This window comes from Aedes albopictus, chromosome 1, assembly GCF_035046485.1.
Source record: "Aedes albopictus strain Foshan chromosome 1, AalbF5, whole genome shotgun sequence".
In the NCBI taxonomy this organism is placed as follows: domain Eukaryota; kingdom Metazoa; phylum Arthropoda; class Insecta; order Diptera; family Culicidae; genus Aedes; species Aedes albopictus.
The window spans coordinates 89,846,919-89,865,191 of record NC_085136.1 but is presented as its reverse complement, the minus strand read 5'-3'; the positions used below and the strand labels follow the sequence as shown (position 1 = coordinate 89,865,191).

General features: G+C 45.5%; 1 protein-coding gene across 1 annotated transcript in view; it reads right to left on the bottom strand.

Moving 5' to 3' along the window:
• The window catches only part of LOC109410169 (metabotropic glutamate receptor 1), a 679,657-nt gene that overhangs the window by 564,121 nt on the left and 97,263 nt on the right, over window positions 1–18,273 (bottom strand). The window contains exons 4-7 of the mRNA XM_062845013.1: window positions 16,110–16,391; window positions 15,742–16,048; window positions 15,572–15,651; window positions 15,151–15,486 (exon numbers count right to left, since the gene is read on the bottom strand). Of these exons, the coding sequence (XP_062700997.1) occupies window positions 15,151–15,486; window positions 15,572–15,651; window positions 15,742–16,048; window positions 16,110–16,391 (1,005 nt within the window). The remainder of the gene's footprint in view (window positions 1–15,150; window positions 15,487–15,571; window positions 15,652–15,741; window positions 16,049–16,109; window positions 16,392–18,273) is intronic.

The following is an 18,273-nucleotide window of genomic DNA, read 5'->3' as shown; positions in this document are numbered from 1 at the left end:
TCTCCCTTGTCCAGGCCTTTTTGCATAGCAGACCTAAACATCTTGGGAGCCTCTGCAATAGCTACTTTTAGGGCCAGGTTCAGAACTCCGTTCGGTCCTGAGGCCTTACCTACGCTGAGGGACTTTTTTATCTCCGCAAGTTTAACATGGGTGACCCTCTTCTCATCGCCAGCCCCAATCCCCTGCTATCCTACGAAAGGAGGCCAAGGACTAGGATCATGACACGGAAAAAACACCTCTCGTCTTGATCATCACGATCCTGTAGGCATCATCTCACGGATTTGCATTGGCACTCTGACAGAGATCCTCAAAGCAGGCTTTTTTAGCTTGCCGTTACCTGTATTGTGATTTGTTTACTGCTGCTTTCTTGAAGGCCGGGCACATTAGGCCACCGGTAGGTTGCCTGTTGTTCGCAGATTTCTCGGTACAGATCAGCCAATGGGTGGGCTCGTGCAGCCTTGTGCCTTATGGCCTTTAGCGCCGCATCTCCTGCACAGATATTGCGCCTGTCAGGGCCATAGCAGCATCTGGGGCAGCAGGGACGAAAGTCCTGGGGCCTGACGCACCCCCCCCCCGCTTGCGAGTCAGCCGCGTAGTCGCCGGCTAAGAATAGGACTACTAACCCCAATTCAAGGTGTCAAGCGACCCGTGCTGAGGAATGAGTGATCGAGGGGGTGAAAAAGATGCTCGATAATTAACGGAGCCTGTGGGGTACCTGGGCACCCCCCACAGTAAACTGTCCCTTACCGCGTTAATGCAGGGCTCTGGCGTGGTGGACATTCTTTCCCGTGTGACTCGTGGGATTAATCATGAAATCAAACAAATCAAACAATCAGAATTCAGGTGGAAATAGTGGTGGGATCAACCCCTTCGCAAGAAGCGGGTTGATGAGATCTCCGACAAGGAGAAGTGAGGAGATAGGCGCTGGGAGTTGCGTACGCAGCTCAAGCGTGGGTGCTCCAGTCCACTTCCCGGCAAGCCAGCCGGTGGAGGTTATGGACGGAGCGTGGTTGTTGAGGGCCGTCAACCGAGTATCCAAAGGACGATCCGCAATAGAGGTGGCTGAGCAGCAGCTTGGCAAAATCATCGACTTTGCGTCCACTAAGTCGAACATAAGCAAGGACCTGAAAACGGGCTTGCTTCGACTTAGGGTGTCGATCGACGATGCCAAGCAGGAGCACGCGGCACTCGCGTTGCTGACTGCTGCAGCAGCGAAGCCTGCAAATGAGAAAGTGCCGAAGTTTACCCAAACGGAGGCCTTCTCCTTCGCAGGCGGAAGCGACTGCTCGCGACAAACGGGACAAGCAATCGCAGAAGCGGGCGAGGCAACCGTCAGGCGAGGAGCTATCTGGTGGTGCCCGCAAGGCCAGGCGAATCATTACCCCGAAAGTCGGTAATAATGCCGGAAGGTCGGACCCCAGCCAGGGTTCCCGGAAAGCTGGGAAGGGTGGGCCTGAAAAGGCTGGCCCGTCCCGGAACGATGGAAACAAGGGGTTGCGACCGCTGGTGGGCCCTCAACAACCACAGAGTAGGGCGATCCAAGGGGAGGACCACTTTTGGACGAAGGTAGAGCGGAAGAGGAAGAAGAAGGCGAATCCGCAGGTAGTAGCGCAGGACGCCAAGCCAAGGCGTAGGAGGGCAGGTGCCAAGCGCGAGAAAGGCGACGCGATCGTCATCAAGACGGAACAGTCCAAGTACTCGGACGTCTTGAAGATGATGCGGAGCGACGCCAAGCTTGAGGGTCTTGGAGCCGACGTACGCAGTATTAGACGTACTCGTACTGGCGAGATGATCCTGGAGCTGAAGCGCCAGAAGGAGCACAAGAGCGCCGCCTATAAGAGGCTGGCAGAAGAGGTCCTTGGGTGTGCAGGTAAGGGCTCTGACACATGAGGCGACTCTGAAGGTCAAGGACATTGATGAGATCACCGAAGTGGAAGAGCTCGTCACGGCACTGCGGCAACAGTGCGATGTGCAGGTGGCCGCCGCAGCCGTTAAGCTTCGGAAAGGGCCAGCAGGGACACAGATAGCTTTGGTTCAGCTACCTGTGGCGTACGTCAAAAAGTCCGTTAAAGTAGGAAGTATAAAGGTGGGCTGGTGTGTATGTCACCTGACATTCCACGAGCCACCAGAGGTTTGCTTCAGGTGTCTGGAACCAGGACACAAGTCGTGGGACTGTAAAGGCCCCGACAGGCGCAAACTGTGCAGGCGATGCGGCGCTGAAGGTCATAAGGCCCAAAGCTGCACGAGTCCGCCCATCTGCATGATCTGTACCGGGAAATACTCGAACAACAGACATCCGATGGGTGGTCCAAGGTGCCCGGCCTTTAAGAAAGCCGCAGTGAACAACAAATCACAGTGCAGGTAACGCAGCTGAACCTGAATCACTGTGATGCGGCTCAGCAACTGCTTTGTCAGGCGGTTTCTGAGTGGGAGACGGATATCGCCATCCCAGACAACCAGTCATCGTATAAGATGTTGCATAAGATGATAAAGTGGAGGCCATATGCGTGCATGCCTCCATTCAGGCGCATGTAAAATGTACGCATATCGCCTCCACTTTAACATCTTATATAACATCTTATACGATGACTGGTTGACTGGGATCATATAGGACCCATACCGAGTACCCGCCGGCAACGGCAACTGGGTCGCGGATGGGACCAGGAAAATGGCGGCGATATGGACGACGGGTAAATACCCCGTTCAGGAGTAGGTGTCTACTACCTATGAGGGCTTTGTGGTCGCCAAAGTAAACGGGGTCTTCCTCTGTAGCTGTTATGCGCCTCCGCGGTGGCCGATCGAGCAGTTCACGCAAATGCTGGACCGCTTAAAGACCGTGCTAACAGGGCGAAGGCCGGTGGTAATAGCGGGTGACTTTAATGCCTGGGCCGTGGAATGGGGAAGCCGTTTCACGAACCAGCGGGGTCAGATCCTGCTAGAAACACTGGCCTTCTTACTGCCTATGATCGCATAAGTGTCCCATATGAATAGGAAACCCAGCAAAGATGGGACTGATATGCGATCATGGGCAGCTTAGATGTCGACTTGGCTAATGTCGGTACCAAAAGTACCTTTAGTCGAAACGGAGCGGAGTCAATTATTAACGTGACCTTTTGTAGTCCTGGCCTAACAAGTAGTTCGAACTGGAGAGTAGATGATGGCTACACTCACAGCGACCACCTGGCGGTTCGCTACAGTATCGATTACAATAACAGCAGACAGCGGATAGAAGAAGAGGCGGCTAGGCCAAGGCCAAGCCCTCGCAGGTGGAAGACATCATACTTCGACGAAGGGGTAACCTGTCTTTGGCTTAATCTGTTTAGACGGCCACGAGCTGGTAGCGGTGCTCTCACGTGCATGTGATGCGACCATGCCTAGGCGAGTCCACCCTAGAAATGGGAGGCCACCGGCTTACTGGTGGACCGACGCGATTGCGGACCTGCGCCACGCCTGCCTACGGGCTAGGCTGCGGATTCAGCGAGCACGATCAGAGGAAGAGCGAAACGAACGGCGGGTGGTGTTCGCCGCTGCAAAAGCCGCGCTTAAGACCGAGATAAGAGCAAGCTAAAAGGCCTGCTTTGAGGGTCTCTGTCAAAGTGCCAATACGAACCCGTGGGGTGACGCCTACAGGATCGTTATGGCCAAGACGAGAGGTGTGATGGCTCCTACAGAGCAATCTCCAGAGATGTTGGAGGGGATCATTGGAGGGCTTTTTCCGCGTCATGATCCTAATCCTTGGCCTCCTTTCGTAGGACAGCCGGAGACTGGGGCTGGCGATGAGGAGAGGGTCACCGATGTGGAACTTGCGGGGATAGCTAAGTCCCTTAGCGTAGGTAAGGCCCCAGGTCCGGACGGAGTTCCGAACCTGGCCTTAAAAGTAGCTATTGCAGAGGCTCCCGAGATGTTCAGGTCTGCTATGCAGAAATGCCTGGACGAGGGAGTTTTCCCAGAAGCTTGGAAGAGGCAGAGCCTGGTACTATTGCCAAAGGCGGGGAAACCACCCGGAGACCCGTCGGCATATAGACCAATATGCTTGATTGACACGGCGGGGAAGGTGCTCGAAAAGATCTTCCTCAATAGAATGTTGATGTTCACTGAGGGCGTAAATGGTCTTTCGAGCAACCAGTATGGCTTCCGGAAGGGGAGGTCCACCGTAGACGCTATCTTGTCGGTTACAAAAACCGCCGAGAAAGCACTCGAGCCTAAGAGGAGGGGAATTCGCTTCTGCGCGGTAGTGACTCTGGATGTAAGGAATGCGTTTAATAGCGCCAGCTGGTCTGCTATTGCCGATGCGCTCTTGCGTCTGGGGATACCGGAGTACCTGTACAAGATTCTCGGAAGTTACTTTCAGAATCGTGTACTAGTCTACGACACGGAGGTGGGTCGGAAGTGCTTTCACTTAACCTCAGGAGTCCCGCAAGGTTCCATCCTGGGTCCGGTGTTATGGAATGTCATGTACGACGAGGTGTTGAGGTTAGAGTATCCAGTGGGAGTGGTGATTGTCGGATTTGCCGACGACATTACGCTCGAAGTCTACGGTGAAACGATCGAGGAGGTAAAGTTGACTACCAACCACTCGATCAAGGTTGTGGAGGCGTGGATGCGGTCCAGGAAACTGGAGCTGGCTCACCACAAGACAGAGGTGACGGTTGTTAACAACCTGAAGTCGGAGCAGCAGACGGAGATCAGTGTAGGAGACTGTACTATCCTGTCAAAGCGCTCCGTCAAACACTTGGGCGTGATGATCGACGATAAGCTTACCTTCGGTAGCCACGTCGATTATGCCTGTAAAAGAGCCTCCACAGCTATTGCGGCACTGTCCCGGATGATGTCCAATAGCTCTGCGGTGTACGCCAGTAAGCGCAAGCTTCTGGCTAGTGTTGCTACATCCATACTTAGGTATGGCGGCCCGGCGTGGGGCACCGCGCTAAGTACTAAATGCTACCGACGGAAGCTGGAAAGTACTTACAGGCTTATGTGCCTGAGGGTTGCAAGCGCGTACCGTACCGTGTCACACGACGCTCTCTGCGTCATTACTGGTATGGTGCCTATCAGCATTCTTATCAGTGAGGACATGGAGTGCTTCGAAATGCGCGGCACAAGAGGCATACGCAGGACTGTCAGGATGGCCTCTATGGTCAAATGGCAGCGCGCGTGGGACAGTTCCACCAAAGGAAGGTGGACCTATAGGTTGATACCGAGGGTAGATAGTTGGATTAATAGGCGCCATGGGGAAGTTACATTCCACCTGACACAGGTCCTTACAGGTCATGGTTGCTTCCGACAGTATCTACGCCGTTTCGGGCATGCGAATGCCCAGTGTGCAATGGTTTAGAGGAAACGGCGGAACACGTTTTGTTTGTGTGCCCGCGTTTTCGCACAATGCGTGACCGCATGCTTGCCATTTGCGGGGAGGACACAACTCCGGACAATTTGGTCCAGAGGATGTGTAAGTAGGGATGAGTTTGGCTGGAACGCCGTTTCAACGGCTATCACCCATATCGTCTGGGAGCTACAGAGGAGGTGGCGCGAGGACTCGGAGAATGGCTAGTTCAGATGCAGTACAAGAGGTGGTCCAGGGGTTCGGAGTCGGCTTCGTAGGTCATACCGGTGCCCTGCGGTCGAGACCGACCCTTACGGTGAATATATGACGAAGCCAAACCTCGAATTTTCGGGATGGTAACATAAGGCTGAATTTCAAAAGGCTGAATGCACAAAAGGCTGAACACGAAAGGCTGAAAGTAACATAAGGCTGAATTTCAAAAGGCTGAATGCACAAAAGGCTGAAATTGCAAAAATGCAGGAAATGAGTTATAGTACTTCTTCTTCTTGTTGTTTTTTTCTGGCGTAACGTCCCAACTAAGACAAAGCCTGCTTTCAGCTTCTATACGCATTTCAACAGTTATTAATTTAGAGCCTTCTCTGCCAATGATCACTTTGCATTTGTATATCGTGTGACAGGCAGGACGATACTTTATGGCCGCGGTTGTCAAGGAATTTTACATTACAAAAAATGTCTGGCCCGAGGGAGAATCGAACCCGTCACCCTCAGCGTGACTACCCGTTCGCTAACCAGATCGGCAACATATATGGGTCCTAGTCATAGAATGTGCTTAGTGAAGAGGCATGAATGATACATACCAACTAACACAAAAAATGACTGATGGTATTTCAATCGGAGATTTTTCCTTCTTTGAGCATGAGCTATTCTTTCGAGTAATGCTGTTATGGAGATTGGTTGCCATTACAGCTGCCAACAATGTGATCAGAGATTTCTCCTTCTTTCAAATATATGCTATTCTTTGGAGAAATACTGTCATAGTTATGTAGGCGATCAATAATGCATACTTTAGCGCGGAAAAACAGTCCTAACGCTTTCCAATTTCGAACGTAGTAACGGAAGCATGTTCGTCCAATGAACCATCAACCAATGAGCGGTAGTGTGCGTCAAATGTCAAACTCAAGCAAAACCAATGCAAGTGTCAGGGCTGAGTGGTCGGCCAACTAGCAAATTTTCATAAAGATCATTATATCGGTGTACGATATGAATAATTAGAGTGCTATGTCTGTTTGTCTGTGATGTTAGTGTTACCTTTAGGCTCGCATGACAGCCTTTAGGCTCGTCGTTTGAAAACTAGTCGAAACATTATTTCAGCCTTATGTTATTTCAGCCTTTTGACATTTTCAGCCTTTTGTGATTCAGCCTTTCGTAATTCAGCCTTTTGTTATTTCAGCCTTTCGTGTTTCAGCCTTTTGTACGTAACCCCGAATTTTCAAGGGCACAAATTTGAAGAACCGAAGGTCGGTTTGAGCTGAAAAGTTGATCGATTGGTTACCCGCTGGTGATGACCAATCGATCAACTTTTCAGCGCAAACTGACATTCGGTTCTTCAGATTTGTGCCCTTGAAAATTCGAGGTGTGGCTTCGTCATATATTCACCTTACAGCGATTAAGTGGCCACGGAGAGGAAGTCTCGGTAGTGGTGCTGTCGTGGCGTCGGTCTACTGGGTTGGATCCGAGCCCGCGGTTGGAAAGGGGTCCCCGGCAAGGGTCGGGGCAGGTGGAGACCCTGCTGTCAGCAACCTTCTGGTGCAGCTGATAGGGCCTGGAGCAGTGAATCAAAATTCAACCATCGCGCAACAATAATGTCAATGTCGCAACCTGTATTTGTTGCGACAAAACAACACATGCGACATAAGTTTGTCCCAACTTGAAAAAAATGGGATCAACATCGTACACCACGAGTTTAAAGATTTTTAAGCCTTGCATTGCGATTTTCGAACGGTCACTTTGAGTCGGTAAACACTGCAACTCTGATGAAGCTCTATCATCAAACAGTTTCGACTCTGGGTTAGTAATAATTGATTATTCACGAGTTGAAAAGTACGCAACAAATTCAGCTTCCGTTTTGTCTGCAACAAAAAATTTCGAGATCATGTCATTATCTGTTACCAGTGAGGATAAAGAGTAATCGTCGCACCTTCTTTGTTGCTTGTTTTGTGCCTCTTTTGTCTGACAATTCTCTTCACTGGCCTGGAGGGTAGTGATACCCTTGCCTCCAGCAGGTCAGATCGGGTTGCACGTGGGCATCAGTTCTTGATGTCTGCCAAGCAGTTGGGCGCGGGCGGGGTCGACCCTGCCCGCCTTCCGAGGACAAAGGGAGTGGTGAGGACCACTCGGGAAACTGGCTAAGCGCCAGCATGTTACCGTGATGGACTCTCCAAAGCGAGTCATCGATGTTCGTTGCTGCAGGCTACGCTTGAGCTTGAGCTTGAGGGTGCAATGTGCAGCCCTTCTCTGAAGCAATACCTCCTTGGTGGTTCCGGAGAGACGTAGGGTTTGGCGGCCATAGGAATGTGTTTAGTGGGTCGAGGAGAGAGTAGTACTGGCTTGGGGTAGTCCTCAGCCCCACACTATCCTAACCTTCCTGTTAGGGTGTCTGTTTGCAGATTATTCTTCTATGGTTTAGAAGGAAAAAAAAGAAAAAAAAATCGGATATATAGACCCGTCTATTATCACCATACTGTTTTTCAACATGTATACCATTTTTCACTATCGTGAAGTAAACCAAAGACTTCACAGATCTAGAGTGGCAGCTCGTAGAAACTATAATTTTATGTATGAAAATGCAGTGGTATACGGGGGACCACGCATAACTTGAGAACGGGACGTCATATTTTGGTCGTCCTTGTTTGTTTTATTACTTTTCCCCCAAGGATTTATGAGCCAAAAAACATGAATAAATTCAGATTTTTTTGAAAATAGAAGTTTCACTCATTTTGAAGGAGGATTCAACGGGGAGCTGACCTTAGAACATCAAAACTGTTTGAACACTACATTTTACTACAAAGATAAATATAAATTGTGATGAAATTTTGTATACTTTGGTCTAGCATACGTTTTTTCTCTGGTCTTAAGTATTATACGAATCAAAATAAAATCTACTTTCGCGACTACATTTACCCGCAGTCACAGATACGCGCGAGACAGTCGCCTAAGAAAACAGACCTATTTTCAAATTTTCCATCACAGCGCTCTTTGATAATTCTTGAAAAAAGCTCGCCACATGGCCGGGTGATATGATGACTGCTGCGACTGCACGTGGCATTTGCACTGCGATTAAATTTTGTCCATCATTGAAGGCCTTGGAAAGTAGTCGCCACAATAGTGTTTTTCTTGCAACGCACAATAAATACGGAAATCGATATATGATACGTGGATGTGTTATTGCCTAGATTTATATCATAGATTTATGATTAAATGAGTAAGTGGGTTGCCTGGAGCAAGTTTCGCGCATATTCTAGCTGCCAATCTTCGTTCCTGTAGTCTTTGCTTAAACTGGACACTGCTTGGATCAAATGTTGTTTTTTGATTACCAATATCAATGACAATTTGATGTCTTTTATACTAGATACTAGTGTTGCGTGCTAGAAAAAGGGTGCTACTTTTTTCTTCGCTCTGACCATGGAGTTCCACTTAGGTTATGTGTGCTTACCTTAGCATATGATGCAACACGTAGACAGTCAATTTGACACCAATTTTCTACCAAATGGAAACCAGCTGCTGATTGGTCGAAACGATATCTGTTTACTGTCATCAGATCGCTAAGAGACACTTTGTTGTTTGTTTGGCCGTGTTGCTAGATTTTAGGTTCAGAATTGGGAGTCGTGGGGCACGTGGATTACTTTTCATAATTTAAATCTCAATTTGTTCGTCAAACACGTGTTTCTGTTGTGTGCATGAACGTCAATGCAGTCTCGTTGTAATTTCCACTTGGTTTAGTTAGCCTAAGCAAAAAACGAGAAATTGACTTCGGAATTTGATGCCAATTTCTATAATCATCTTCTATCTTTTAGGTGTGCTCATCGCCTTGAATATGTTTGCCTGTAGTTAGAAGTAAATCAACCTTAAATGACGTCCATGCTAGGATATTGATACAAACCATTGATAAGGGTAGACGGAGCAAAATAACGCTACGAAACACGACTATGGGCTCTCGTCTCCTACGGCTAAAGCAGCCAAAGACAGTTTTCCCCGAGGGCAAACGGTTAACTCATTACACAAGCGAAGATGAACAAGGCACCGGTTTCAGATGATGTTCCGAACATAGCCAAACTCATCCTGACATGTTCAGAATGACAGACGTGTCTGGACGTAGGCGAATTTCCGGAGAGGTGGAGCATGAGCATGAGCATAGATGACCGCACAATTCGTAGTTGCTACTCCGTGATTGACCAGAGCAATCGAAATTGCACAAGGAACCAATGAATAGGGCTTGGGACTAGCTTACTATTCTCAATGTACACAGGTCGAGAGCTCTCAACTTTAATAAGGTCAATAACGGCGCCGGCCACGTCCTTACGGTCATCGAGGATGGAAGGGAATGTTAGTAAGACAAACGTTGTTATAAAGACCGCGAATCGCTGCATCTCCACGTTTGTCTCAGGAATGAATTTTTTGTTAGTAGGGTAAGGTACATTGTCAGTCCGGGAGTCACCTATGGTTGGTGATGGCTAAAATATAAACGACTCATAAGAAAGTGATCATTCTTCATAAATAATTCCAAAAGTCCCAGTGAAGAAACAGGGGTGCAAGCAGTAATAAATAACAAAAGTTCCATAAACAAATTAAAAAATGCATAAATAAATCAAAAGTTTCCATAAACAATTGATTTTTGAGCAATAAAAAACGTCAAAAATGCAATGAATAATTCAACTGTTGCAATAAAAAAAGCCAATTTTCCCACCAAAAAACTTCGAATTTTCCATAAATAAATTCGATTTTTCCATAATAAATTAGAAAATTCACAATAAAAAAATATCGAAAAAGCAATAAATAATTCAAAAAGTGCAATAAACAAAAAATAAATTATCAATAAATGTCAAAAAACGAGCAATAAACGTAAATGCATTTTGAGGCAAAGAAATATGTAGACCATGCGGCGAAGCCGCATAGAGGATTGAGGAACTGAGGCGGCAGAAGGCCGCCGAAGTTTCCGATATCCGATGCACCGCACTGCATCGTTTCGGTTCTAGGCAAACCACAGATCCAAGAATTTGCCCGGTATAATGCAAACATAGATGTTATCCCTTTTTTAGGTCCGACGAGCGATAGCGAGTTCGGACAGCAAGCAATTGCTCGGTAAATTGCAATCATAGTTACGCAAGCTTTTCAGTCGTTTCAGTCATATAAGTGCGATTCAGCATTTCATTGTCTCATACTTTCCTGCATATGTCTTCCATGGGTAATTCCGTCATTTTTTATTGCATTTTTTTAATTTTTTATTGCTTTTTCGATATTTTTTTATTGTGAATTTTCTAATTTATTATGGAAAAATCGAATTTATTTATGGAAAATTCGTAGTTATTTGGTGGGAAAATTGGCTTTTTTTATTGCAACAGTTGAATTATTCATTGCATTTTTGACGTTTTTTATTGCTCAAAAATCAATTATTTATGGAAACTTTTGATTTATTTATGCATTTTTCAATTTGTTTATGGAACTTTTGTTATTTATTACTGCTTGCACCCCTGTTTCTTCACAGGGACTTTTCGAATTACTTATGGGAAATTGTGTATTTATTATGGAACGTTTAATTGTCTGCCGTTGGTGATATGATTTGACAATGGATCAATATACACAAACCGCCGTTAACAACCGATCACTTTTCGACGCAAAAACTAGCCAAAAAGAAAATTCTATCGCGCGTCTCCACTCCACTAGGGAGTAGAAACCTTTAGTCTATTCCACACAGAAATACACTGAACGCGACTCACTTGTCGGCGCCCGGATTTTTCCTCGACCGGCGAACCCGAAGTAACATTTTTCACTCTTTTGTGTAAATGCAAAAAATGAAAGAAAATATTTATTATCAACTTAAAGTGTATTGGAAACTAGCGCCGAAGGGAAGCGAAAAATTCGGAACCGACTCGAGCCACGGCGCGCGCACACTCGTCCCGTCGTCGGAGCCCCGCAGAGAGAAGAGGAAAAAAAATCGCAAAAATTAGGGGTCGCAGTACCGATCACTATTGGTGAGTACCGGTATTTCGGTACTGGGGCTTGCAGTACCGGTAGTACCGGTAAATTACCGGTACTGGGAAAATTTTCACTAGAATGAAGAGTAATTCACAGAAAATCAACAATTCACCAGGCATTTGTGAATTACGGTTTTCAAGGATGTCATAAAAGCTATCCAGAAAACAATAAATTAAACAAAAATTATAGATAAATAAAAAGGATAGAAAGTAATTAGTTGTATGAAACTTATTTTTGAGCTATTGTTTAGCTTCTGTGCAGTTTCACAAACAGTATTTCGGCCAGTTTAAAATGAAACAGGAACAACCTTACATGTACAAAAATCAAATAGCTGCAAGGTGAAGACAGAAAAAGATGTAAATATTTTTTCTTGATGATGCTATCAACGGATTATAAAAACTTAAGAAGTAACAAGAAACCCTGATCTAACAAATTGTATTCTAAGCAAGTAAATCCACTTCCAACATTCAACGTTTATCAAACCAATCATTGCTATGATACCTTGGATTTGCAGAATTGTTGCATATATAAAATATTTGTTTGTCAAAGTACTTGGTTTTAAATGTTTCCAATGTATATTGGCTATATTAATGATCGGATTTCAGTACTTCGGAAGAAATTTCGCGGTACCGAAAGTACCGGTACCAATGCTCAGTCAGTACCGGTATTTCGGTACCAAAATCTGATCGGTAATACCGGTATTTTCGGTACCGGTACTACCGGTACTACATCCCTAGCAAAAATATAGCAAAGCAAGCGCGCGAAACTTTGCTGCTGCCGAACTACCGCACACTACTCGTAGGCGAATTTCCGGAGAGGTGGAAAATACAAAGACTGGTTCTACTGCCCAAACACGGGAAGTCACCTGGCGAGTCATCAGCGAACTGAGCAATCCGTCTGCTGGACCTCGCCGGGAAGTCACGAATGATTCCGAGGCTGACGGTTTCGAGAGGTTAGATGATTCTGTGCCCTTGGATAACCAGTTTGGCTTCCGAAATGGACAATCGACGGTGGACGCTTTCAGGCCGAACTTAGATAAAAGATAAAAGAATTAAAAAAAAAACTTTTTTCTCGACCTCAACATGTATAACCCCTTCACACTTCTAATTCCCTGAAGAAGATGTAATACACATCGAAACGTCTGATGAAGGAAAATATCTGATCGTTTGATTGCAATTGCGACTGCCACGCTGAAAATCATCCCAAGTGTCCAGATACTTCAGTCGAAAGCTGCCTCCAAATGACAGTAAGTACTCCATTACAATTAGGGATAAGTTCGATTTACATACGTCTGTTTACGGGAAAGAGTGAAGTTAATCGGAGTTCCGTTTACGAGTGAGAGATGAAGGCAGATGGGACTATTTAAGGTTCTCTAAAAACCATATTAAGCATAAGTCATCGGATCTACATGCATAACTTGTGTGTTTGATTGAAATTCATGCTTGTACAGCCTCATACAACTGTGCAGAGGTGAGAACTCCATTGCGTATAGGTAATTTATCAATCTGAATCGTCTTAAATCCCTTCTGAAACCGTCTGAAATGACTTTGAAATCCTCCCGAAGCTCTATGAATAACCATGTAACGCTCCTGAGTACTTCCGAAGTCCCCTAAAACGAATGAAAACCGCTGAAAATCCTTCAAAATGCCTATAACAACATCGGACCCCTTGTAACATTGATACATACCTCTGAATATGCATCTGTAATCCTTTTTAAATCTATTTGAATCTTACTGAAATATCTTCAAAAAACACCTGAAGACTCCTCGGATCATCTGTAACGCACTTCGAGCATTCCCCTGAAATGCCTCTGAAATCCGGTGAAAATCCTCTGAAAACTGCCTGAAATTCTTTTGGATGCCTTGTAACGCATTTGAGACCACCGAAGACCGAGAGCTGATGACAGCAACACCACTGGTTCGTTTTTTTTTTTTTTTTGCATTTTTCTATTCATTGCTTATTAGTAAAACGTTCTCCTATCGCATGCATTGTATTTTGCATTTCTTCCCCGAATATAAAACAGTTTCGTAGAGTAATCCCGCGAATTAAATATTCTTTCCACTGATTCCAAATTCTCGTTCGAATGTTGCCTGATTCTGCCATCACCGAGAATCCCCTGAAACCAACTCGGACCTCTATAACGCATCTGAGACCCTCCGAAACTCCTAAAAACGCCCCTATTACACCTACAAAACCTTCTGAAAATCCTTTTTATTTTCTCGAAAAACCGATAAAAACCCTTCAAACCCTCGGACACCCTGTAACGTACATGAATCTCTCTGAAGCCCCATGCAAGGCCTCTGAAACTTCCTGAAACGCATTGAAAAGCCATGAAACACCTCTGAAACATCACTGTAACCTCCGTGAAACGCTCGTGAGAGCGTTGAAGACTCCAGAAAATCCTTTCAAACGTCCTGAAATGCCTTGAAACGCGTGTGACCCTCACCCCTTCCTACAACTCCCTCAAAACCCCACTGAAACCCCGCATGCCTCCCTTTAGATTTTCTAGCCACTCGCCCTTCTTGAAATTTTTTGCAATCTTGAATTTATTTAGGCAGTCCCAACGCATTATGTCTGGTATACTCTGTTGAAGTGGAAAGAGCATCTGAGCTGAAAACTCCTCAAAAATGTTCAATCCAATTGAATGGTTAGGCTAGGAAAACGACTTGAATGCCCGCCTAAAAGCTCTGGAACGCATCACAGTTGAAGCAGATGTTTACATTGTTTAATGCATGCGAAGCGTACGCAAACTGAATTGAATTTGTTACATTAAGGACAAGGTATTTGGAGTACATTGCTCAAAATTTCTAGAGCACCGTTTTTTAGAACCGTTGAACGGATTTGGATTAAAATGCATCACGCTGTTGACAACCACTGAACAATTAGCGTGATGCATTTCCATCCAAATCCGTTCAACGGTTCTGAAAAACGGTGCTCTAGAAATTTTGAGCTATGTACTCCAAATACCTTGTCCTTAATCGCGGATTTAAACGGGGCAAGTGAAATGATTTCGTTTGACTTGAAAAAAACGAAAGAAAAAGTTCAACATGTTCAACTTACGTTCACTTGAGTTGCTCAACTGAGATGAATGGTGGTGATTACATGCTCACTTCGCATTCATTTGGGTATTTTCAGTTGACTTTTATCAAGTCACTTGCACCATGTAAACCAGGCATCATTTTAATGGAGGTTCCAGTGTAAAGGAAAATTTTACTCAGCCTGCAATATGGGCTTTAAACGAATAATAGACAATAAGATAGACAATCGATTAAGGTTATCATCCTGCCCCAAACGGTGGTTAGGATAATCGTTTCCATTCATAATACATCGCTTGGCATCGGAAATCGACCGTTTGTCGGTTGGCTGAGATCAGGACCACAAAGACAAAAGATTTTTCTTAGCTACATCAAAACTCGCGCTCCTCTTGTCTCCTTCGCCTGCGAAAGCGACGAGCAAAAAACAGATATTCAATTAACAAAACACAATAAGCCAACCGAAGGTTGAGTAGCTCTTCAAGTAGAGAAAGGGACTATAATTTTGGTCTTTATCATCATTGTCATCATCCTCCCACCGCACACCGATTACCAACCACCTCCCCCATTTTCAAAACTTACCTCCCAAAACTCCCGGAACCACGGGTTGCGCTTGTTGGTGAATGGGCTCAGCCCGAAATAATAGTCGTCGAACGATTTCACGTACGGACTGTGGATCCGAATCGAAATGGAACCCAGCGCTTGGCGTTCGTAGTCTTCCACGACGTCGGCCCGGTCGGCCCACCCGTCGCTTCCAATCAGCAGAAACCGGTCGGTCATGTTGAGATTCTTCATCGCCTTCAGCAGACCGCGGACGGTCATTCCTTCGCAGAAGCACACCACCACTTTGGCGCTGGCGTCCTGGACGATGTTTCGCAGCACGTCCAGGAACGATTCGTCTTCGGCGTTGCTCAGGATCTGCCGGGTGGAATGAAAGCAGAAGAGGAAATGGATTACTAGTTGACAATTATATATGGAATCGCATGTGTCTGATGGTAATTACCGAGTCCTCACGAGCAATGCAAACTCCGTATCTGTCTGCCAGCTCCCGAAACGCTTGGATTCCGGATTGACCATAATTTTCTGTTTGAAAGATAAAGGCGCAAGTAAAATAAAAACTATTAGATCTACCTACATTTTAGAAACCCATTTGGACGAATTTCAAGTACTCACCATCCGTATTGATAGCAGATACATAGGTCCAGTTGAACTGCCGCACCACATCCACCATGACCTGCGCTTGGTAGTAGTCCGAAGGGACTACTCGCATAAAGGTGCTATAGCGTGCCTTATCGGAGAGATCCTTCGAAGTGGTAGAGTACCCAATCTGTGGGATCGAAAACAGCTGCAGCAAATTCTGCACCTGAAGTGCTACGGAGCTGGACCCGGGCCCGATAACCCCTATCAACGTTTGACGAAACTTGTTCGATGGCTTGACGGGACCGTCGATGTAGCCGAGTGACGCGTTTTGGTGTAGTGCCTGTCAACAATATAAGGAAATCGATAAAACTCAATGTCTCAAATTTCTAAACCGCACTTACCACACACATGTCCGGTTTGATGAAATTGGACATGCCACCCGTCCAACCGCCACCGTCCAGCGGAAACCTCGGAGAGGCACCAATGTTGCTAGCCCCGGATGGAGGCGATATGGAGTCTCGGATCAGTTCGATACTTTGCTGCAAGGCTACCGGGGCGTACCAGCAGGAATCTCTGATTTCCACACCGAGGGTTATGTTGGGCAGTAGGTTTAAGTTTTGGTTGATTTCGTCGATGGTCTTGAACGTGACTTCCGCCCGCTGGATGCCATAGTGCTCGCGGATCTGGTGAAAAGAGGCAGAGAAAGAACAGATTCGAATTATTCTGGTTAATAATTATCGCATAGATTGCGCCTCTAGCTGCTGGCTTAGAATAGCACATAGGACTCCTTGTTCTGGCGGTAAAAGTCCACCAAACAGGGAACTCCAATCCAAGGTGTCAGGTGACCCATGCTGGGGGCTAATGGTTCAGGGTTTAGCGGGTTAAGAAGTTGCTTGATGTTATAACCCTTGTAGAGCATTGCATTTATTTTGCCTTTCGGATAGGTAAGGACTCGGTTTGCTCCTGCTGAGACTACTCTTGATGAAAGGAAAACAAACATGTTTTATGCTAATTGCGTAATAACCTATTAACCTTCACGTACCCGACTCCAAACAACTCATTTTCAAAATGCTGGCATTTCGTCAATTCGTATTCAATCTGTTTTTTTTATGTCGCCCTCAATTGATCTTAATTTGGTGCTAGTTTATTATACACAAGTGGCCATGCAATATCCGGAACCATTCCGGGGATATTCCGGATTGTGCTGGGGTCGAGGAGTTGCAAAAATGGCTAAAAGTGAAATTTTGGTTGCGAACAGTTGTGTTTCACTGTTGCGATAACCAAACTTGAATAAGTTGACCCATCCGGATCCCCGTGATTAGTTCTGCGGGGCCTTGTTGGGGACACTTCTGGATTTCAACCTAAACATGCCGTGCGACATATCAGTCTTCATGTTTTCGAATGACTGAGCTAGAAACGATAGACTGAAGTCTTTATCAACTATGGGTGTCATCGGGGACATTTCTGGTTTGCAAGCAAAACATGCCGTGCGGCGTATCATTTTTCATGATTTCGAGAGAATGGGGCAGACAAACTTAAGTATGTATCAACAGATATGGCCGCTCCGGATCACCTGGAACAGGTTCCGCGGAGGCTTCTCTAAAACAATAACAAACGAAATAATCACTTTGAGCCGTTTGGCGAAATAGACCCCTCCCCATCGCGCGCTCTTCCGTGTTTTCACCCAGCAGTTATCGAATCAGCACCATGCTGTCACATTCCTGGATGTATTTTTGTAGAAATTCCAGGTGCAATTCTTGGGGGAATTCCTGGATGAATTCTTGGTGGAATTCTTGAACATACTGTAAGAGGAATTCCTGTAGGACTTCCTGGAGGAATTTTCGAAATAATTTCTGGAGGATTTCCTGATATAATTCATAAAAGAATTGATTCGAGGAATCCTGGAGGAATCCCAGAGAAAGTTCCAGGAGGAATTCCTGTAGTAATTCCTGAAGATGTTCCTTGAGTAATTTCGGCAGGATTTTTTTGGCGCAAGAATTCTCAGTCAATTGCTAAGAGTAATCCCAGGAGTATTTTCTAAAGGTTTCCTGAACGATCCTGAAAAAAAAATCTTTGAAAATCTCTGGGGAAATTATAGGAAGAATTTTTCGAAGAAATTCCTGGGGGAATTCCCAAAGTAATTTCTATAGGAATTCCTTGAAAAAAAAATCTTGGTGAATTCCTGGAATTTCTGGAAAAATGCCAGAAAGAAATGTCAGAGGAATCCCTGGAGTAGTTTTTGGAAGAATTTCTGGATGATTTCCTGCAGGTTTATGGAGGAATTGTTTGTGAAATTTCTGGAGTATTTCGTAGAGGGTTTCTTGGAGGCATTCCTTGAGGAATTCTTGAAGGAATTCCTGGATAAATTATTGGAGAAATTTCTGGAGGAATGATTGGAGAATTTCTTGGCAGAAGACCTGGAGGAATATCTAGAGAATATCTGGAGAAATTCTTGGAGAAATTCTTGGTGGAATTCTTGAAGGAATTCATGGAGAAATTTCTATAGAGATTCGTAGGAATTTTTGGTAGAATTCTTGGAGATATACCTGGAGGGATTTCTTGAGA